The sequence below is a fragment of the Pongo abelii genome, chromosome 4, assembly GCF_028885655.2.
Source record: "Pongo abelii isolate AG06213 chromosome 4, NHGRI_mPonAbe1-v2.0_pri, whole genome shotgun sequence".
NCBI classification, from domain to species: domain Eukaryota; kingdom Metazoa; phylum Chordata; class Mammalia; order Primates; family Hominidae; genus Pongo; species Pongo abelii.
Genome location: NC_071989.2, coordinates 74,772,394 through 74,795,271, shown reverse-complemented (window position 1 = coordinate 74,795,271; position 22,878 = coordinate 74,772,394). Strand labels below are relative to the sequence as shown.

The 22,878-nt window shown below is 36.5% G+C and overlaps 1 protein-coding gene and 1 pseudogene across 2 annotated transcripts in view; both read left to right on the top strand.

Moving 5' to 3' along the window:
* Positions 1–22,878, top strand: part of TRIM23 (tripartite motif containing 23) — a 39,345-nt gene that overhangs the window by 5,310 nt on the left and 11,157 nt on the right. The window contains exons 2-10 of one of the 2 annotated variants that reach the window (XM_054556415.2): positions 767–929; positions 2,005–2,103; positions 4,827–4,948; positions 7,188–7,466; positions 8,025–8,207; positions 9,610–9,825; positions 14,037–14,171; positions 21,874–22,003; positions 22,536–22,646. In XM_054556415.2, coding sequence (XP_054412390.1) covers positions 767–929; positions 2,005–2,103; positions 4,827–4,948; positions 7,188–7,466; positions 8,025–8,207; positions 9,610–9,825; positions 14,037–14,171; positions 21,874–22,003; positions 22,536–22,646 — 1,438 coding nt within the window. The remainder of the gene's footprint in view (positions 1–766; positions 930–2,004; positions 2,104–4,826; positions 4,949–7,187; positions 7,467–8,024; positions 8,208–9,609; positions 9,826–14,036; positions 14,172–21,873; positions 22,004–22,535; positions 22,647–22,878) is intronic. The other variant, XM_009240756.4, reaches the window with a different exon arrangement.
* Positions 14,321–14,421, top strand: LOC112133546 (U6 spliceosomal RNA; annotated as a pseudogene).

Here is a 22,878-nt window from a genome sequence, read left to right as displayed (position 1 = left end):
ATGCTTTATTGCTATAAATACAATTTGTTGACTATTTGTAAAACATAAACTTATGGACTTGAGAATCAGAATATGCTGATAAATGGCCTTTCTTTTGACTGACTGTGTAGCCTTGTGCAAGTCATGTGTCTGTAACTAGAGCTAGAAAGACAAACTAGTTTCTAATTCAGAGCTATATTTATTGATAGAGAACAGGAATTGAAATTTAAGTTTAAGATGATTGCTTTTTTGCCTTTGTATTATTTAATGTACATTAGATAGTAGAAGATACTTGAAAGTTACTTGTAGTCTTTTCTTAAGTTCTTTATCATTTACAGGGGTAATTGTTATCTCAGCACATATTTTAGATTATTTTTGTTGAAATTAATGATAGTTTATTAGTGTTGAAATTAATGATGGGTTAGGTAGTTGCAGAGAAATTGCTTAAGAACCCACCTTCAGTAGAATTACATATTGTTTGTACAGATTCAGATGTAATGACTGAAATAATAATTTTCAAAAGATAACACAAAGATGTTAATTTGCAGCATCTTTGCCCCTAACACTTAGTATTTCAAAGATATTTCATTATGATATAATTTTGACAGGGTCTGTGAAATGGAATGACTTAAAAGTGATGTAAGATTTTACAACCTACATAGTTTTTTTCATAGACGAATAAAGTAACAATGTTGATTCAATATATTAGGTGAATTTTCTTATATACCTAAAATATGTATGCTTTTAAAATTGTTTAAAGAGCACATCCTTCCTTTTCAAATATTAGGTGCTAGAGTGTGGAGTTTGTGAAGATGTCTTTTCTTTGCAAGGAGACAAAGTTCCCCGCCTTTTGCTTTGTGGCCATACTGTCTGTCATGACTGTCTCACTCGCCTACCTCTTCATGGAAGAGCAATCCGTTGCCCATTTGATCGACAAGTAACAGACCTAGGTAGGAAAAGTATTTGTATGGATTTAAGATTGAAAATTGTTCATGTAATGCAAATGTCATAGAAAACAATTTCCTTCCACTTGATTTTTAGAAGGATAAAATTCCCAGAAAGTTTCAGAAAGCCTAAGTTTCTATTAAGGTCAATAATCTTCAAGCTATAAACTATCTCACTCTTAGTTACTAATTTTATTTTATCTTCTGAGATATTTATATTCAATACTTATCTGTAAAGAGCTTTAAGACACCTGAGAAAAACGTGCTACCCTGATTCAAATAAATAAGAATGTGTATCACAGAGTGAATCATTTGCCTGAAGCCATAAACCCAATAGAACAGTGTTTTCTCTACAAATAAATAAGCCAATAATGAAAATACAGATAAGTCATTTGAGTCTCAGCATGTTTTTATTACTAATATCAAGGACAGAAGTGTTTGTAGCTTGTGATAATTACTCTTTATTTTCTGTTAAAATGAATTTGAAGGGTTTGTGGATTTTTTTTGCAGTTTTCTGTATACTTTTAAAACTTTTCTTTATATATTTCAAACTAAGTTATTTTCAGGTACCAGATTTGGAAATAATAGCATTTAGTAACATTTGAACAGTTATTTTACAAACATAAGTTCTGTAAGTTTACTCTTTTTGATAAGGGAGTTTTCTCCAAAAGAGTTGAAGGTTGCCATTTTTTTTTCCAGGTCAGTTGCACTATCTAAGACAGTTTAATATATTCATACTATTTTTCAAGTGGAACACATTCAAAATAATTTATCCACCAAAAAAGGAAGCAAGAGTACCTATAAGTTTAGGCTGGAAGACTTTGAAATGCTAAGAAACATGGTTTTAAAATATTTTCTGGAGAAAGAAAAGGATTTTTAAGGTTTTGGTGATCTTTGATGTATATAAATAGTCTATTTGCCTGACAACTAATACAGGACAATAATAACATTATAGATAGCATTAACTTACCAGTAGCCAAGAAATAATAGGGATTGGGAAAGTCTCTGTACTTTTATTTGGTCTTTTATTCTGTGAGATATGCAGATATCATACTATTTCTTTATATAAAACTATACTTAGGCCAGGCGAGGTGGCTCACACCTGTAATCCAGAACTTTGCAAGGCTAAGGCGGGTGGATCACCTGAAGTCAGGAGTTCAAGGCCAGCCTGGCCAAAATGGTGAGACCCCTTTTCTTCTAAAAATGTAAAAATTAGCTAGGCATGGTGGTGGATGCCTGTAATCCCAGCTACTCGGGAGGCTGAGGCAGGAGAATCGCTTGAACCTGGGAGATGGAGGTTGCAGTGAGCCTAGATCACGCCATTGCCCTCCAGCCTGGGCAACAAGAGCAAAACTCGGTCTCAGACAAACAAACAAAAAAACTATGCTTAAAGAAATAGTAATGTTTTTCAAATAGAGAATAGAACCTTTCTTCTACCTTTTTTTTTTTTTTTTTTTAATTAAAAGCAGAGTGTTACTCCATCACCCAGGCTGGAGTGCTGTGGCGCAATCTCAGCTCACTGCAGCCTTCACCTCCGGTGTTCAAGCGATTCTCCCACCTCAGTCTCCTGAGTAGCTGGGATTACAGGCACCTGCCACCACACCTGACTAATTTGTGTATTTTTAGTAGAGATGGGGTTTCACCATGTTGGCCTGGCTGGTCTCGAACTCCTGACCTCGAGTGATCCACCTCAGCCTCCCAAAGTGCTGGGATTACAGGCATGAGCCACCACACCTGGCTCTTCTACCTTTTTGAGGAGCACTTTACCTTCTCTACATTAATACCACAATGTGAAGAGTTACTATCCTCAATGTTTAACAAAACTAGAAATTTATGACAGGGAACTAGACTGAATACATCCATCCTCCTCTCTGACTTCTCTGAATCCTGAATCAGAATTTGTCTCTAGTCCAAGAAGAATGTGAGTAGTTATTAATACTGTTCAGCAATATTCCTGATTTTCTTCTGCTCATATGGTGAAATTACACTTCCTTGCCCTCTTACACATCACTGTGTGATGTTCATTGATCAGTGAAATGTAAGCAGAAGTGAAGTGTTAGCATCCAGGTAGAAGTTAATAAGAGAAGGTTTGTGATTTTCAAAGTAAATTCTTCTCCTTGCTACAGTGAGGTCGTCCAGATGGTTGGAGGCTCGGTAGCCTGTGTCCCTGTTTGTGGTCAGTGGGGAACAGAGTCTCTCTTGTCTTCCCTAATCCCTGAGATGTTGCATGAGCAAAAAATAAATCTTTGTTGTGTTAAGCCATTGAGATTATAGAGTTGTTTTGACACTTACAGAATTAAGTGATAAATATTAGGCACTACCTAGTAATAATGCTAGAAGTTTATTTGTATATATTCGTTATATAGTGACTGGATATTTAGAAAATTGTCAAGACTGTATTTTTAAATGATCACTTAGTGTACTTCTTAACCTTTATGTAAATAGATAGAACTCAGCTTGTTGTAGAATATGTGTTAAAAATTAAGGAGAAAGCCTTCTAGGGGCAAGGCTGAGGATAGATATGTTCAGTCCAGTTTTTTTGGGAGAACCACAACACAGAATGGCTTTTTTTTTTTTTTTTTTTTTAAGAGCCAGGAGGAAGGGGAGCCCTGCAGGCAATGACTCCATCAACCTTTTATATATTTATTCATTTAATGAATATGTATTAGGTGGCAGCTATATCAGATGTTATTTGTTGCATAGGAGTTTACCATAACAAATATTCCTTCTGCTAAAGGATCTGACTTTTATTCATAGGTTCAGGAAGAGTGTGTATGTTGTCCTGGGTTACAATGTTATATGTATTACTTAAGGTAGGTTGCTGCAAAAAGTATTTGAAAATGCTTGTTTTAGCATATATAGTAAAAGTCAATGACAAAATAGGACTTGTAAAATTAAATGATGGAAAAATAGGCTGGGCACGGTGGCTCACACCTGTAATCCCAGCACTTTGGGAGGCTGAGGCAGTCAGATCACTTTAGGCCAGGAGTTTTGAGACCAGCCTGACCAGCATGGCGAAACCCCATCTCTACCAAAATATACAAAAAAATCAGCTGGGCGTAGTGGCACACACCTGTAGTCCCAGCCACTTGGGAGGCTGAGGCACAAGGATCGCTTGAACCCAGAAGGTGGAGATTGCAATGAGCAGAGATCATGCTACTGCACACAAGCCTGGGCAACATAGCAAGACTCTATCTCAAAAAAAAAAGTAAAAGAGATTTAAATAATTTTTTAAAACTGTGGCAAAATATATGTATAACATAAAATTTGCCATTTTAACCATTTCTAAGTTTAGGGACATTAAGTACATTCATATTGTTGTGCAGCCTTTACCACCATAATTTTTTTATGCGTATCTAGATTTTTTTTTTTTTTTTTGAGATAGAGTCTTGCTCTGTCACCCAGGTTGGAGTGCAGTGGTGTGATCTTGGCTCACTGCAACCTCCACCTCCCGGGTTCAAGTGATTCTCGTCCCTCAGCCTCCTGAGTGGCTGGGATTATGGGCGCCTGATGCCACACCTGGCTAATTTTTGTATTTTTAGTAGAGACCAGATTTCACCATGTTGACCGGGCTGGTCTTGAACTCCTGGCCTTAAGTGATCTGTCCGCCTCAGCCTCCCAAACTGCTGGGATTACAGGCGTGAGCTAAAGCGCCTGGCCGAAAAATAATAAATTTTAAAGTGTGTTTCTACTTGGAAGGCTGAAGGATTCTTCTGTTTTTTAAGAGAGAGTATTAACAAAGCAATTATTTTGGTATTAAAAAATGGGGAAAATTTGAATTTTAAAAATTTAGACATTATTAACTACTGAACTATATGTATTAGAAATTACTTTTGAGGTATGGGTAAAATGATTAATAGTCCATTTTGTTAGATTTAGTTTTTGTTTTTATATTTATTCTAGGCGATTCAGGTGTCTGGGGATTGAAAAAAAATTTTGCTTTATTGGAGCTTTTGGAACGACTGCAGAATGGGCCTATTGGTCAGTATGGAGCTGCAGAAGAATCCATTGGGATATCTGGAGAGGTATTGATCATACTTGGTGAAATATTTGTTACGAGCATGAATTTTTCTTTTAATAGATGCCATTATTAGCACAATATTACCTCATTTATTTCAGCAGGTAAATTTCTGGAAACACAGCTTCTCATTACATTACAGTTCTGAAGGCCAACACTATTCCCAAGAGAAAAAACTAGAATTATTTGAAAATCCTATGCCTAAACTATGCTTTATGTGTGAACTTTTTTTTCCTTATCATAATTCAGTTCTACCAAGAATAAAGTGAAAAGAGGAAGAAGATTATGGAATAGTAAGGAAGATATGTAAGCAACAGTAGAGCAGAGGATGCAAAAGTAAATTAGTCAACAGTAAAACTCAGTGAGAGAAAGAAAAACTCGATGTAAGAGGCCATTTAATACAGAAGGAAAAATGCCTTAAAGATAGCAGTAGCTTCTGAGGGAATTGTTACTGTTATAGCTTCAAGAAAAGGTTAAACTTTGTATAGATGTACTGTCTTTACCCATACAGGTAGATGTCTAGTAAATATCAGAATCCATGAACACTGGATTTTAATAATGTAAAAGTATATTTTTAGCACTTATGTATTATTTACATAGCTGCACATATGTACTATAGGACATGGCTTTCGTAGGCTGTTATGGATAAAAATATATTTGGAGTAAATATCAGTTAATGATTTTGGTGATCAGCTTGCAAACCACATATTTTGTATCAAGGAAAAAAAATGTCGGATTGCTTTCGCTTCTCTTTTATTAGATGATGATTTCTTTATACTAAAGTGAATCAGTGAAATGAATTTCAAACTGCAACACTGTTTTCTAAAAGTTATGCAGTTCTTTCTGTGCTAAATCTTCAATCTTTATTTCAAAAGACATTACTGTTAGCTAATGTTGACATTATAATTTATAATTTATTTATTTGTCAGGTCTGGGAAACAGAAGATCTGAATTTTTATGGTACATAAAATTTATGGAACATAAAATTATGTTCATTTCTCATAATTGCAAACAAAACTCTTCCACTTTGGATTCATTTTTTATTTAATGTGATAAAGAATAACACCATTGATGTATTTAAACATTTTTATTTTTGAAAAAATTTATACTAAATTTCTCCCCTTCCAATTATGGCCTTTTAATATTGAGTAAAAGTGTTCAAAGCATTCTTATCTGACATGTAATTTTTTATCTACTTGAAATAAAAGTAATTATTTCATAATTAGTTATTTTTTATAATTCCTGAAAACTAGAAATAATATTTAGAAGCTTACATATAGGTTTTATTTATTTGTTTATTGTTATTTTTTAAGACAGAGTCTCACTCTGTCACCCTTGCTGGAGTGCAGTGGCGTGATCTCAGTTCCCTGCAGCCTCCACTTCCTGGCTTCAAGTGATTCTCGTGCCTCAGCTACCTGAGTAGCTGGAATTACAGGCGTGCACCACCACATCTGACTAATTTTTGGATGTTTAGTAGAGATGGACTTTCCCCATGTTGGCCAGGCTGGTCTCTTACTCCTGGCCTCAAGTGATCATCTGCCTCAGCCTTCTTAAAGTGCTGGGATTACAGATGTTAGCCACTGAGCCTAGCCTATTTTTTTTTTATTTGCTTAAATCAGTGGTTTTCTGCCGTGATTGTGCAATAGACTCACCTGTGGAGCTATTAAAATACATGGTGTATAATTAGAAAAATATATACAAGTCTAGGGTTCATCCACAACCTGTTGAAATAAGAATTTCTCTTCCAGACAGCTATGTTTTTAAAAGCTTACAGCTAATTCTGATGCATACTCCTACATTTTCTAAATAGCATTTATGCTTCTGTCCTTCCTATACATCATCATGACAACTAATATTTAAAGCTATGGGGATGTATTTAATATCAGATTTTTGTAGTTTTACAAAAAGACTTTTGACTTCTCTATGGTTTAGTTTCTTTTGTGTAAAGTGAGGGGATTTGGTGGAAGAGATCTTTGCACTGAATATGAATCTATGAGAATAGTTTTATTTTTGGCTTCAAATTCATAACATATATTGGCCAGTTAATCTTGGAAATAGCTTCTTACCCGTAGAAATGAATGCTTCTCAGATGAGTATTGAATGACCTTCGTTCTTAATGACCAATATATTTTCATATGTAAATATTGTTCAGTTAAGCAAAAAAGATTATGGGATTCTATATTTAAAAATTTGTCATGTTATACTGATTGGGTTCAATTTTAAGGCATTAATTTTTTGTTTATCAGAGCATCATTCGTTGTGATGAAGATGAAGCTCACCTTGCCTCTGTATATTGCACTGTGTGTGCAACTCATTTGTGCTCTGAGTGTTCTCAAGTTACTCATTCTACAAAGACATTAGCAAAGCACAGGCGAGTTCCTCTAGCTGATAAACCTCATGAGAAAACCATGTGCTCTCAGCACCAGGTGCATGCCATTGAGTTTGTTTGCTTGGAAGAAGGTTGTCAAACTAGCCCACTCATGTGCTGTGTCTGCAAAGAATATGGAAAACACCAAGGTCACAAGGTATGAATTTAATTATTAATCAGTTGGATCAGTGTAGCTACTTTACCAGCTCAGTATTCGTTTTCACTGACCTGGTTCTTTATTCTGAAAGTAGGGATTGAAGAAGAGTTAAGTGATGAATGATTGGGTTTGGTAGCATGAAAATAAATGAGATATTTAATTTCTGAATGTTATAAAAAAAAAAACTTCAAAGAGGTGTCATGATTCTTCACAAAAAAATAGCTTTCGAGCAGGAAACAAACATTCTGTTTGCTTGCATGTTTTCATAATGCACCAGATTGTTTTGACAATATTTATATCTGTTAGCTCTTACTTAGGATATAATTTTAGAGATAATCTCTTGGTTTCTTGTTTAGCAATAAATGGACTTCCAAATTTTAAATTACTTCTTTGCAGTACAGTTTTCTTATAAAGGAGTGAAAGTAAATTAGTATTTTTCTGTGTCATAAAAGTCATTTGTGGCTGATGCTTTTTTGTATTAATAGGGATTTAAATAGTTTTTTTATATTATTAGTCAATACTATGAGTTCTTTTCTCTAATTATGTTACATTTTATAGCATTCAGTATTGGAACCAGAAGCTAATCAGATCCGAGCATCAATTTTAGATATGGCTCACTGCATACGGACCTTCACAGAGGAAATCTCAGATTATTCCAGAAAATTAGTTGGAATTGTGCAGCACATTGAAGGAGGAGAACAAATCGTGGAAGATGGAATTGGAATGGCTCACACAGAACATGTATGGATTTTTTTTCTTCTTCACTTTCTCATTCTTTTTTATTTTTCATATTTTCACCTTCTACTAAGTATTTAATGGGCAATTACAATTTGCCAGTATTGCTCCAGTCATTAGAAAGTTTTTTAAAAGTCTCTGTCTTTCAGGAACTCATTCATCATGGAAAAGACAGAGTTTGAAATATGGTAACTATTTTATGGAAGAGAAGTACAGGGTGCTTTGGCATCACAAAACAGGGGCAATGATTTATGGAGGTCAGAGAAATCCTTATAGAAGAAATGATGTTTAAACTGAGATTTGAAGAAATTCAGTCAGGGAAAAGAGCAGAACGGGGAATGAGTTGTCCCAAGAAGGGAGCAATATGTTAAAATGTTTGGAAGTGAGGATTGGAGATATTGTAGAGACTTAAAGAAGCTCACTGTAGTTAGAGCTTTAAGTATTGAATGGGACATGACAAGAAAAGAGGATATGGAGAGTTCAAAGCCAAATCATGCAGGATCTTGTCAGCCGTGTTAAAGAGTTCAGAACTTAGTTTAAGGACAGTGATGAGCCATTGAAGAATTGACATAGGAATGATATAATCAGATTTTCCTTAAGAAAGATTGTTTTAAATGTAGAAAATGAATTGGAGGAGTAACAAAATTGGAAGCAGGTAGACCTATTAGGATGTTGTTAAAGTTTTCTAGTTAAAATTCTAGAGATGTTTATGGCCTATAATACACTAGGGTAGTGAGAGTGGACACAAGTCAATGGATTTGAGATTTTAAATAAGTAGAATAGATAGGTCTTAGTGATTAATTGTTAATATTGATTGGATAGGTAACTTGGAGGTGATGAGGCATGATCAGATTTTGGGTGTATTTTGAAGTCAGCAGAATTTGCTGAGGGACTAGTGGGCTATGAAAGAGAGGTGATAATGATGACTCCAGTTGTTTTTGCTTCAACATCCTGAAGGATGGAGTTGCCATTTACCAAGACAGAGGCAATTAGGTTTGGGATTAGGGGAGACTGGAGATTGGGCATTCCATTTTGCTTGAGATGTCATTTATAAACAGTTGAATTTCCAATGTCTGTGCATTAGGGGAAAGATCTAGCGTGGAGATTTATATTTTGGAATTTAATATACATGGTATTTAAACAACGTCTTGCTCGGTCACCCAGGCTGGCATGCAGTGATGTGATCACCACTCACTGCAGCCTTGACTTCTGGGGCTCAATCAATCCTCCCGCCTCAGCCTCCTGAGTAGCCGGGACTATAGGCACATGCCACCACGCCTGGCTAATTTTTTCTATGTTTTGTAGAGACAGGGTTTTGCCATGTTGCCTAGACTGAAATTTTAAATATTTCACAGGTAAAATCTTTATTAACATTATAGTTGCTTAAAATTTATTTTCATTTTCTTAGGTACCAGGGACTGCAGAGAATGCCCGGTCATGTATTCGAGCTTATTTTTATGATCTACATGAAACTCTGTGTCGTCAAGAAGAAATGGCTCTAAGTGTTGTTGATGCTCATGTTCGTGAAAAATTGATTTGGCTCAGGCAGCAACAAGAAGATATGACTATTTTGTTGTCAGAGGTTTCCGCAGCCTGCCTCCACTGTGAAAAGACTTTGCAGCAGGTAGATAGTTTAAATGTGGGTAGGTACTTAGTTGTAAGTTTAAGTAGATAATTACCAGAGGTATACATTAGTGTATTTTATTAATATTTTGTGTCTGCTGTATGCAGTAACTTTGTGCTTAGGAAATGGTCTGCAACCTTGAATTATTTCACTAGTGTGGAATTATCAGTGTCGTTCATGTGCCCTCCCCACCATAAGCCATGGGTTCTTGAGGCCTTCTGACTTCTTGCCTATCTTCAGTTATGCCAAATCCTTTTACTCTTCTTTGCCAAGCATATATGTAGTTTTTTTTTTTTTTTTCTGCTTGGAGTGCGTATATCTCTCTTTTCTAATAGTGGAAATCTTCCTTCTCCTTCAAGGTCCAGCTTAAATATTTGCCTTTCTTTGAAGCTTTCTATTTGTTGGTCATTTTTTGAGTGCCTCTCTACCTACCTCTGCTGTAATTCAGTGGTTCTTCACTGTTAGACCAAACGTATGTTTTGTGATGGTTGAGATACCATTAGCAATTTGTTACCCAGTTTGCAGATGACTTACTTTTTTAAATAAATGAGATTCAGTTATTCTAACACAAATGTCAGCTTTACCCATTTGTGTTTTGATCTGTTTTCGTTAAGTGTGAGGTATAAGAATAACTATTGCCCTAGGAATTTCAGAAAAGCTGCAGTCTGTGTTATCTTCACTGATATATTGCTAATAATTGTGTTGATTTCAAATCATTGTAGACTAAGCCTTTTACCATTGTAGAGCTTTTTCTCTTAAATATCTGATTACGCTTACATGAGAGTGGCCAGTCTATAGCCTCATCAGTCTTGGGTTATCATTTAGTCCTTACCACACTGAATTATAACAGTTGATATGTATACTATTTATTAAGTTGATTTTCAGCTCCAAACCTACTCTTCTATCCTCTATTTTGTGATACTAGGGCTAGAACTCTACAGACCTCATAATTGTGTTGCCAGCTGGGCCCATGTTAGGTACTGTCAAGAGGGGGCATAGTTACTCATGTGAGGAGACCACCCTTCTCGGAGGTTTGAGTTTCAGCTTCATGAGCCACTCCTGCAAGTTTCTAAGTTTTAATAATTCTAACCTCTTCCTTTTATTCCCTCAGCACTGGAAGTGGTAGCTATGTTATTTCATACAATTGCTACCTCCATAATACCTCAGAGTTCCTTTTATCCTTTTAGCTACCTAGTTAATAACTACACCTAGTTAACAGTTTTTATTTTAAGTTCTTTCTGTTCAAATAATGGTGTGATTTGTGTCTTCCGATTTGACCTTGAGTGACACAATATGCCTATGTGTTTTAGATGCTCACCTTGTTCATCTTTGATGCATCTTGTTCATCTTTGTGTCACTAAATTATTTGCATCTAGATAGAAAGAGCTTAATAAATACATGTTTAACTCATGGCGGATAATGAAGCTACACAGCAAAATCAGAGTGGAGTCGTGTCCTAAATCATATTTACTTGAACACTTAAAAGTATTTTCATATTTATTTTATGAAAAAGTATGTTCATAGTTACTGAAATATTTAAGTGTTTTAGAGTTTCTGAAGTGTTGTGCCAAAATGACTGGTATATTAGTCCATTTTCACACTGCTCTACAGATATTACCTGAGACTAGGTAATTTATAAAGGAAAGGGGCTTAGTTTACAGGTTTGCATGGCTGGGGAGGCTTCAGGAAAGTTAGACAATCATGGGGGAAGGCGAAGGGGAAGCAAGCACCTTGTTTACAAGATGGCAGGAGAGAGGGAGAGAGAGAGAGAAAGAGAGAGAGAGAGCAAAGGGGAGGTGCCACACTTTAAAACCATCAGATGTCATGATTAATCACTATCATGAGAACAGCATGAGGGAAACTGCCCCCATAATCCAATCACGTCCCTTCCTTGACATGTGGGGATTACAATTCGAGATGAGATTTGGGTGAGGACACGGAGCCAAACCATATCAACTGGTAATTTTTAATGATACAGTATTATCTATGTTAATGCAAAAAAATCAAGGTCTTGGATTCATTTTTCATATGGACCTATTAGTTTTGTTCTATTTTATAACTACAGAATACTAACCAATGTTCTTTAAAGTTCCCACTACAGAGAAAATTGAACAGAGGAATGGATGGAACATCACAAATTGATCTTCACTTCTGAGAACATAATTTAATCATCCATCCACTCTAAACAAATTATGCATCATCTAAAGTTCTTGGCATGATATGGGATGCTGAATATTTATTCATTTAGCAAATATGTATTGAGTACCTAACATATGCCATGTATTTAAAATATATCAGTGGACACAATAAGCAAAAAGCCATAATCTTGTGAAATTAGCATTCTAGCAAGAAGACAGGCAATAAACCATAACCATATCTAAGTAAGTTAATTATACTATATGTTAGAAAGTCCTGAGAGCTAATCAAAAAAGAATTCTGCAACTACATGTTTCTGTTTGTACAGCAGATTGCATTATTAAGTAGAGTAGTCAGGGTAAGCATTATTGAGGGAAGGTGAGATTTGAGCAAAGATTCAAGTAAAAAGTTGAAGGAATTCGTTCAGGCCATAACTGGGAGAAGAACATTCTAGTTGAGGAAATGTTTATAGCAAAAACCCTAGGGCAGCATGCCCGGTATGTTTGAGGAACAGGAAAATAGGCCTCTTGACGAGTAGAATAAGCGAAGGACAGAGTAATAGGAGCTGAAATCAGAGGTTAATAGAGAATTATATGTAAGGAAGGCCCTGTGAGGCATTATAAGGACTTGAATTTTTTTTTTTTTTTTTGGCCAGGGACAGGAGGAGTGGGTTGGGGACAGGGTCTTGCTCCCAGGCTAGCTAGAGTGCAGTGATACAGTCTCGTCTCACTATACCTTCTGCCTCCTGGGCTCAAGTGATCCTCCTGCTTCAGCCTCCTGAGTAGCCTGGACTACAGGGGCAAGCCACCACATCCAGCTAATTTTTTTGTATTTTTCGTAGAGACAGAGTTTCGCCATGTTGCCTAGACTGGTCTAAAACTCCTGGGCTCAAGTGATCCATCTGCCTTGGCCTCCCAAAGTGCTGGGACTACAGGTGTGAGCCACCATGCCTGGGTGGACTTCAACTTTTACTGATTGGGATAGGAGGACCATTGCAGAGTTTTGAGTAGAAGAGTGACTTAATCTTATGTGTTAAAAGGATTTTTCTGGCCTATGTGTCTAAAATAGATTGAAAGAAGGCAAAAATGGAAGGAAGGAATTCAACAGTTAAGCAGCAGTTGTAGAATTCCAGGTGAGAGGTAATAGTGGCTTGGATAATGGGGATTAGAAGTGCCCAGATTCTGGATGGTCAAAAGGATTTGTTAACAGATTGTATGTAGGGCATGTGGGAAAGAGAAAGCAATAATGACTTCAGCGTTTGTCCTGAACAACTGAAACAGTGGAATTGCTGTCAACTAACATGAGTATCTAACAGTGAGCAAAAACAGATAATACTACCATTCTCATGGAGCTTGCATATTATTTGGAGATCTCTTTCATATAAAGACTATGTTGGTATATGTATAGATAGTCTGGAATAATATTGAAGAAACTGGAAAGTTCTTGACTTTGAGGAGTGGACCTGTATTCTTTATTTTTTTAAATGAATACATGTATATCTGAAATTATTTTTTAAACTTTTTATAGACGTAGAACATAGATATAGAAATGTATGCATAAGTATTCAGTTGGCTGAATTTTCAGACTGATCATTAATGTGTAACTAGCACTCAGATCAAGTACCAGAACATTGTCAGTACCCCAGTAGTTCCCTCATACTCATTTCTGGCCACTACCTGCCTTTCCTACCATGATAAACCACTATCTTGACTTCTAATGTATATCTTAATTTTGGTTGTTTTGGTAATTAAATGAAATCATACAGTATGAATTCTCCATGCCATGTCTTCTTATACTCCACATTATGTTTGTGAAATTTCTATCATCACGTGTAGCTATGGTTTATTCTCACTGTGATGTAGTGTTCCATTTATCTATATGCTACAATTTATCCATTCTTTTGTTGCTAGGTCCTTAAATTATTTATTAATGCCCAATTATTATTCTTGTCAAATTTACATTTAACTTTGACTGCTATAATGTTAAAACTGCTTTTATTGTGAGTTGGTAATATAAGTCTCTTTTCCTTATTTCTTATAAAAAGTTTATAAGAAATATTGTTTTGCCTCTTATAGGATGATTGTAGAGTTGTCTTGGCAAAACAGGAAATTACAAGGTTACTGGAAACATTGCAGAAACAGCAGCAGCAGTTTACAGAAGTTGCAGATCACATTCAGTTGGATGCCAGCATCCCTGTCACTTTTACAAAGGTAATGTACTATACTTTATTTTTAGGTATTTTTTCTGACAAATCATAATTGATTTACGTTTCATGATAATCACCTTAAAGAGACAACCATGAAATTCATGAATTAGGGGCTTCTTAAGAAAACTTTTATCAGTGGAAAATAGAAATGGTGTGCTCACTTCGGCAGCACATATATTAAAATTGGAGTAAGAGGATTAGCATGGCCCCTGTGCAAGGATGACACACAAATTTGTGAACTGTGCCATATTTTTAAATTTAAAAAAGTAAAAATAAGAAAATATAAATGGTATATATATGGTATATAAAATGAATCTTCCTGTATCCATCACCCACTTGAGCAATTATAAACTTATTTCATCTCCCCTTTTACCTACTCCTTTTTCTACCTGCAATCTCCCAGGGTATTTTGAAGCAAATCCTAATATCATATTATTTCATCCCAATATCTTATTTCATCTATGAAATATTTTAGGGTGTATCTCCAAAAGATAAGGACTCTTTTTAAAAACATAACTGGGGCCGGGTGCGGTGGCTCACACCTGTAATCACAGCACTTTGGGAGGCCGAGGCGGGTGGATCACCTGAGTTCAGGAGTTTGAGACCAGCCTGACCAACATGGAGAAACCCCATCTCTACTAAAAGTACAAAAATTTTTGGTGTAGTGGTGCATGCCTGTAATCCCAGCTACTTGGGAGGCTGAGGCAGGATAATCACTTGAAACCAGGAGGCGGAGGTTACAGTGAGCTGAGATCACGCCACTGCACTTCAGCCTGGGTAACAAGAGCAAAACTCCGCCTCAAAAACAAAACAAAACAAACATAATTGGGCATGGTGGCATACCTTATAGTCCCAGTTATTCAGGAGGCTGAGGTGAGAAGATGGCTTGGCCCAAGACTTCAAGACCAGCCTGGGAAATATAGTGGAATTCCCATCACTTAAAAAAAAAAGCCAAAATATCATTATTACACAAAAAAAGTTTAATAATGAATCTCTAATATTTTCACTAATATTATCAATTATTGTTAGTATTCAAATTTCTCAGATTGTTTTCAAAACAAATTTTTAATGGTTGCTTTATTTTAGATACAATCCAAGCAAGTTTCATAGTTGGGATTTGGTTGATATATTTAAACCTCTTTTAAAGTGGGTTCTCCCTGATTAAAAAGTGTTCATGTGTACCATTTTGCTTTCTATTTTTAGGGGCTGTTTTTTTTTTAATTTAATTATGTTTTCACAATTATGTGAAATGTTTATGTGATCCAGAGTCAAATGTTCAAAGCAAGGTTTATTCAGAGAAATCTAGCTTTTATGCTGGTTCCTTCTACCCTTTTTACTTCATTCCCCATAGAAAATCATTTAGAATTTTTTCTTAGTTTTAGTCATCATTTTAAAAAGTATAGAGACATATGTTTATATATTTGTATGCACACCACTTGGATTTAAAAGGTGGAATACCTTACACACTTTTTTTCCTGCTCTTTTTACTTAACTGTACATCCTAAACATCACTCTGTAGCAGTATAAAGTGACATTTTTTGTTCCTTTTTCCAGCTGCAAGGTACTTCATTGTGAGGATATGCCACATTTATTTATCGTAGTAAAAAACACATAATAAAAAATTTACTATCTGTCTCAACCATTTAAAAATGTGTTAAGTATATTCACATTGTTAAACAGATATCCGGAAATTTTTCATTTTGTAGAACTGAAACTCTATACCCTTTAAACAATTCCCCTCTGCCCCCTCTCATCAGTCCCTGGTAACCACTATTGTATTTTTCCCTTATGAATTTGACTAGATACCTCATATAAGTGTAATCATACAGTATTTGCCTTTTTGTGGCTGGCTTATTCCACTTGGCCTGTCATCAAAATTCATCCATATTGTAGCATGTGAAAGGATTTTCTTCCATTTTAAAGCTGAATAATATTCCATTGCATGTGTGATATGGTTTGGCTGTGTCCCCACCCAAATCTCAATTTGAATTGTATCTCCCAGAATTCCCACGTTTTGGGAGGGACCCAGGGGGAGGTAATTGAATAATGGGGGCCGGTCTGTCCCATGCTATTCTTGTGATAGTGAATAAGTCTCATGAGATCTGATGGGCTTATTAGGGGTTTCTGCTTTTGCTTCTTCCTCATTTTTCTCTTGCCATCACCACGTAAGAAGTACCTTTTGCCCCCCGCTATGATTCTGAGGCCTCCCCAGCCATGTGGAACTGTAAGTCCAATTAAGCCTCTTTTTGTTCCCAGTTTCGGGTATGTCCTTATCAGCAGCGTGAAAATGGACTAATACAGTAAATTGGTACCAGTAGAGTGAGGCGTTGCTGAAAGGATACCCAAAAATGTGCAGGCAACTTTGGAACTGGGTAACAGGTAGAGGGTGGAACAGTTTGGAGGGCTAAGAAGAAGACAGGAAAGTGTGAGAAAGTTTGGAACTTCCTAGAGACTTGTTGAATGACTTTGACAAAAATACTGATAATGATATGGACGGTGAAATCCAGGCTGAGGTGGTCTCAGAGGGAGACGAGGAACTTGTTGGGAACTGGAATGAAGGTGACTCTTGTTACTGTTTTAGCAAAGAGACTGGTGGCATTTACCTAGAGATTTGTGGAACTTTGAACTTGAGAGAGATGATTTAGGCTATCTGGTGGAAGAAATTTCTAAGCAGCAAAGCATTCAAAAGGTGACTTGTGTTCCGTTAAAGGCCTTCAGTTTTATAAGGGAAGCAGAGCGTAAAAGTTTGGAAAATTTGCAGCCTGATTGTGCGATAGAAAAGAAAAACCCATTTTCTGGGGAAAAATTCAAGCCGGCTGCAGAAATTTGCATAAGTAGCAAGGAACCTAATGTTAATACTTAAGACCAAGGGGAAAATGTCTCCAGGCCATGTCAGAGACCTTCATGGCAGCCCCTCCTATCACAGGCCTGGAGGTCCAGGAGGAAAAAGTGGTTTCATGGGCTGGGCCCAGGGTCCCCTGCTGTGTGCAGCCTGGGGACTTGGTGCCCTGAGTCCCAGCTGCTCCAGCTGTGGCTGAAAGGGGCCAACGTAGAGCTCGGGCTGTGGCTTCAGAGGGTGGAATCCCCAAGCCTTGGCAGCTTCCATGTGGTGTTGAGCCTGTGGGTGCACAGAAGTCAAGAATAGAGGTTTGGGAACCTCTGCTTAGATTTCAGAAGATGTATGGAAACACCTAGAAGCCTAGGCAAAAGTTTGCTGTAGGGGCAGGGTTTGGAGGGGCCAGGGGCAGAATGATATGCTTGAGATTTTGGGTGTGCCCCCACCCAAATCTCAACTTGAATTGTATCTCCCAGAATTCCCACGTGTTAGGGAGGGACCCAGGGTGAGGTAATTGAATCATGGGAGCTGTTCTTTCCTGTGCTATTCTCGTGATAGTGATTAAGTCTCACAAGATGTGATGGGTTTATCAGGGGTTTCCGCTTTTGCTTCTTCCTCATTTTTATCTTGCCACTGCCATGTAAGAAGTGCTTTTTGCCTCTTGTCATGATTCTGAGGCTTCCCCAGCCATGTGGAACTGTAAGTCTAATTAAACCTCTTTTTCTTCCCAGTCTCAGGTATGTCTTTATCAGCAGCATGAAAATGGACTAATACAATGTGTATACCACATTTTGTTTGTTCATTCATCTGTTGATGGAAACTTGGGTAGCTTCCACTTCTTGGTTTACTGGGAATAGTGCTGCTGTGCACGTGAGTGTACAAATATCTCTTCAAGACCCTGCTTTCATGGTCTTTTGGATATATACCCAGAAGTGAAGTTGGTAGATCATATAGTAGTTCTGTTTTTAATTTTTTGAGGAATCACCATACTGTTTTCCATAATAGTTGTACTATATTACAGTTCCACCAGTGGTGCACAAGGGTGCAGTTTCTCCACATTTTCACCAACACTCGTTATTTTCTGTTTTTGGTTAGTAGCCATCCTGATTGGTTTGAAATGATACCTTATTTGTTTTGATATCCATATCTCTGATGACTAGTGCCGTTAACCATCTTTTCATATAATTGTTGGCCATCTGTATATTGCCTTGAATATGTCTATTTCAGTCCTTTGCTCACTTTTTGATTGGGTTGAGTATTTTTGTTGTTGAATTGTAGGAGTTCTTCATATATTCTGGATATTAATTCCCTATCAGATCTGTGACTTTCAAATATTTTCTCCCATTTCATAGGTCGATTTTTCACTCTGTTGATTTTGTCATTTTATGCACAAAAATTGTAAATTTGATGTAGTCTATTTTTGCTTTTTTTTTTTTTTTTTTTTTTAACTGTGCTTTTGGTGTATCCATGAAGTCACTCTCAAATGCAATGTCGTGAGGCTTTTCCTCTGTTTTTTCTTCTAGGAGTTTTATGGTTTGGGGTCTTAAGTTTATGGCCATTTTGAGTTAATTTTTGTAGGTGGTGTAAGATACACAACATCCTTTTGCATGTAGATATCCAGTTTCCCCAGCATCATTTATTGAAGAGACTGTCTTTTCATTGAGTGGTCCTGGCACCCTTGTTGAAGATCATGTGACCCTATTCCTGAGGGTTTATTTCTGGGCTCTCTCTTCTATTCTGTTGGTTTGTATGTCTCATCTTTATGCCAGTACCACATAGTTTTCATTATTGTAGCTGATATGGCTTGGGTCTATGTTCCTGCCCAAATCTCATGTCCAGTTGTAATCCCCAATGTTGAAATGGGGCCCTGGTTGGAGGTGACTGGATCATGGGGGCAGTTTCTCATCAATGGTTTAGTATCATCCCCCTTGGTACTGTCTTTGCCATAATAGGTGAGTTCTCATGAGATCTGGTCTTTTAAAAGTGTGTGGCACCTCCCCCATCCTCTCTCTTGCTCCTGCTCCTGCCATGTGAAATGCCTCACTCCCTCTTTGCTTTCCACCATGATTGTAAGTTTCCTGAGGCTTTCCCTGAAGCCAAGCTGATGCCAGCATCATGCTTCCTGTACAGCCTGTGGAACTGTGAGCCAATTAAACTTTTCTTTATAAATTACCCAGTTTCAGGTATTTCTTTATAGCAGTGCAAAAACAGAACAATACATTAGCTTTGTAATATATTTTGAAGTAAGGAAGTGTGAGTCCTCCAACTTTTTTCTTTTTCAAAATTGTTTTGGCTATTCAGGGTCACTTGAGCTTCCTTATAAATTTTAGCTTAATTTTTTCTGTCTCCACAAAAAACATGATTGGGATTTTGATAGGGATTGCATTGAATCTATATAAATTATCTGGGCTATTATTCACATCTTAATATTATGTCTTTCATTCCATGGACATGGAATGTCTATTTATGTCTTAATTTATTTTAGCAATATTTGTAGTTTTTAGTGTACAAGTCTTTCACCATCTTGGTTAGGTGTATGCTTACATATTAGGTTGGTGCAAAAGTAATAGTGGTTTTTGCCATTAAAAGTACTGGCAAAAGCCGCAGTTACTTTTGCACCAACATAGTATCTTAAGTCTTTCACCATCTTGGTTCAGTTTATTCCTAAGTATCTTAAACTTTTTTTTCTGTACATGTTCAGAGAAACTTCTTTAGTCATGAACTATAAAAATGATCCCTGAAAGTATAATTTTGATGCTATTGTAGGTAGAATTGTTTCCTTAATTTCCTTTTGGGATTTTTATCGTTAATGTATAGAAATGCAACTGATTTTCATGTTGATTTTATATCCTGAAACTTTGTTGACTTTATTCTTTCTAATAGGTTTTTTTGTGTGGACTCTTCAGGGTTTTCTACATACAAGATCATGTCATCTGTGAAGAGATATAATTTTACATCTTCCTTTACAATTTGGTTGTCTTTTATTATTTTTCTTGCCTAATTGCTCTGTGGGCATCTTGTTCTTTATCTTAGAGAAAAAGCTTTCGGTTTTTTGAGTATGATGTTAGCTGTGGGCATTTCATACATAGTGTATGTTAACTGAGGCAGTTTCCTGCTATTCCTAGTTTGTTGAATGTTTTTATTATGAAATGCTTTTTCTGCAACTATTGAATGATTATGTGCTTTTTTTCTCTCATTCTGTATATTACGCTGGTTGATGATGAATAATTCTTGCCTTCCAGGTATAAAGCCCATTTGGTCGTGGTGTACAATCCCTTTAATGTGTGTGTGTGTGTTTTTTTTTTTTTTTTTTGAGGCGGAGTTTCACTCTTGTTGCCCAGGCTGGAGTGCAGTGGCGCGATCTTGGCTCACTGCAATCTCCACCTTCCGGGTTCAAGCGATTCTTCTGCCTCAGCCTCCTTGTAGCTGAGATTACAGGCATGCGCCACCATGCCTGGGTAATTTTGTATTTTTAGTAGAGACGGGGTTTCTCTATGTTGGTCAGGCTGGTCTTGAACTCCCGACCTCAGGTGATCCACCCCCGCCCCTCGGCCTCCCGAAGTGCTGGGATTACAGGCATGAGCCACTGCGCCCGGCCTAATGTGTTGTTGAATTCAGTTTGCTAGTATTTTGTAGTTTCCTCCTGGTTGTACCTCATCCTCATTATGTCGGATATGGGGAAGGGCAGGGATGAGTGCACAGAATGCCCCGAATTTTATTACCCCTTTCACTGGAATGCCTTCTTGGTTTTATGGCCTGAGTGCTGTAGTTTCTTAACTGTTCTCTAGAGTTGTCACAGAAGTAGTTCTGTTCCATATATTGTTTTATTTCTGAGATGTATAATTGGACTTAAGTATAGATTTGGAGCCATAATATACATGGTAATTAAAGCTCATGAAGAGAATGAAAATATGTAGAATGAGGAGGCCTCATATAGACCCTCAAGAATACCAACATTTAAGAGCTGGATTAAAGAAAAATTAGAAGGAACATCCAAAAATGGGATAAAACCAAACCAGGAAAAGTTTGTATCATAAAATCCAAGCAAAGAGTGCTCAAAGGAGTAAGCAAAAATAACACATATATTTTGGGAACTGTTGTAGGGACTTTTATATGTATTCTTAAAAATTAATCCTTTCAAGAATCCTATGTAAATTTTGTACTATTTTAATCCTCCTCTTATGAGATGAAAGAAGCAGAGAAATCGTGCAGCTAGTAATATATAAAAATGTTCATTATAGCATTATTTGTAATATCATAAAATCAGAAATTACCTAAAATCTATCAGTTGGGGGTTTAAATTGTGGTTTATGAAATGTAAAGAAGCCATTAAAAGAAAAAGGTTGGTCAATATGTATTGAAAGGATTCCATAATATACTGTTGAGTGAAACATATTAGTTTCAATGTGTGGGTAATACTTTTTTAAAAAAAATTTGTTTTGTTTGTGTATGTTGGCCAGTATGTGCATGGGAAAGTGTCTGGAGGGATATACATCAGATTCATAGTAGAAATTTCTGGGAATTGAGCAGCACTTTTTCATTTTAATTAATTTAGCCTTATTGTGAGTTTTTTAGTATAGCATAAAAACATGTTTAAGATTTAGAGGATTCATTTGAGTTAGAAAATCTGAGAAAATTAAGTGGGTATGTATATTCTGTTATACAAAGATAAAGTGGTCAGTTTTACTAAGGCAAGATTTAGCCATGGGGAAGGAGTTCATGTTCTTGAGATCAGACTCAGGATTTTGAGGAATACAATTCAGATTGCAATGGTTGAGGAATGAATAGGAGATGTAGAAATAATAAAGGCGCTAAATGCTATTACTTTCTAACTGCATGTCAAACATATTTAAAAATATTTAAATTATAGGATAATCGAGTTCACATTGGACCAAAAATGGAAATTCGGGTCGTTACGTTAGGATTGGATGGTGCTGGGAAAACTACTATCTTGTTTAAGTTAAAACAGGATGAATTCATGCAGCCCATTCCAACAATTGGTAAGTATGAATATTGGTTTTTACCTTAAAGGACAGTTAATAGACAAACCCTAGCTTACAGCCGAGTTATTGGGGTCTTATTTGATACTGATCTGTCATGGTGGTGGGCTCTTTTCTGGCTCTAAGATATCCACATCTCAGAGAAAAAATGCAAGATTGTATGACTATGGGATTGAAATGTGGATGGGGATAAAAAGAAGAAACAGAGTATTGGTGGGACAGTTGGAAGGAATAGAGGATTGGTGATCCTGGCTGAGGGGGTGGGGTGGGGGGTAGTAGTGGAACAGAGCTGGAAGGTACATGGATCCCAAGGTCCTAAGGACCTTGGTGGAGGTTTAGAGGGCTAGGAGCTGTTACAGGTATACATTGTCCATGTAGGAGTAGGAATGGAGTTGATTAGGCTTCAGTAGATATTGCTGCATATAGATAATTGATAAGTCACAGTTATAAACTGGGGGTTGTCTGTGTTTGATGTGTCATTCATTGTAAATACAAATATAGTATAAAAGTAACTTTTTTTTTAAAAAAACAGGTTTTAATGTGGAAACTGTAGAATATAAAAATCTAAAATTCACTATTTGGGATGTAGGTGGAAAACACAAATTAAGACCATTGTGGAAACATTATTACCTCAATACTCAAGGTGAGAGTTAAAAATGACATTTAATTTTTCACATTTTTAGGATGACAGTTTTCAGTGTACTGATTTAACTAGCAAAGCTGATACTTACGATCAAGTCTTTGACTGTATACTTAAGTACCGGTGGCCAGTTTCTTATCTTGTAAAAAATGAAAGTAGAAAGATTAGGATATGTATTTAGTTTATTCCTGATATACCATTATTACAGAATAAAAACCATACGTAGCTTAGATAC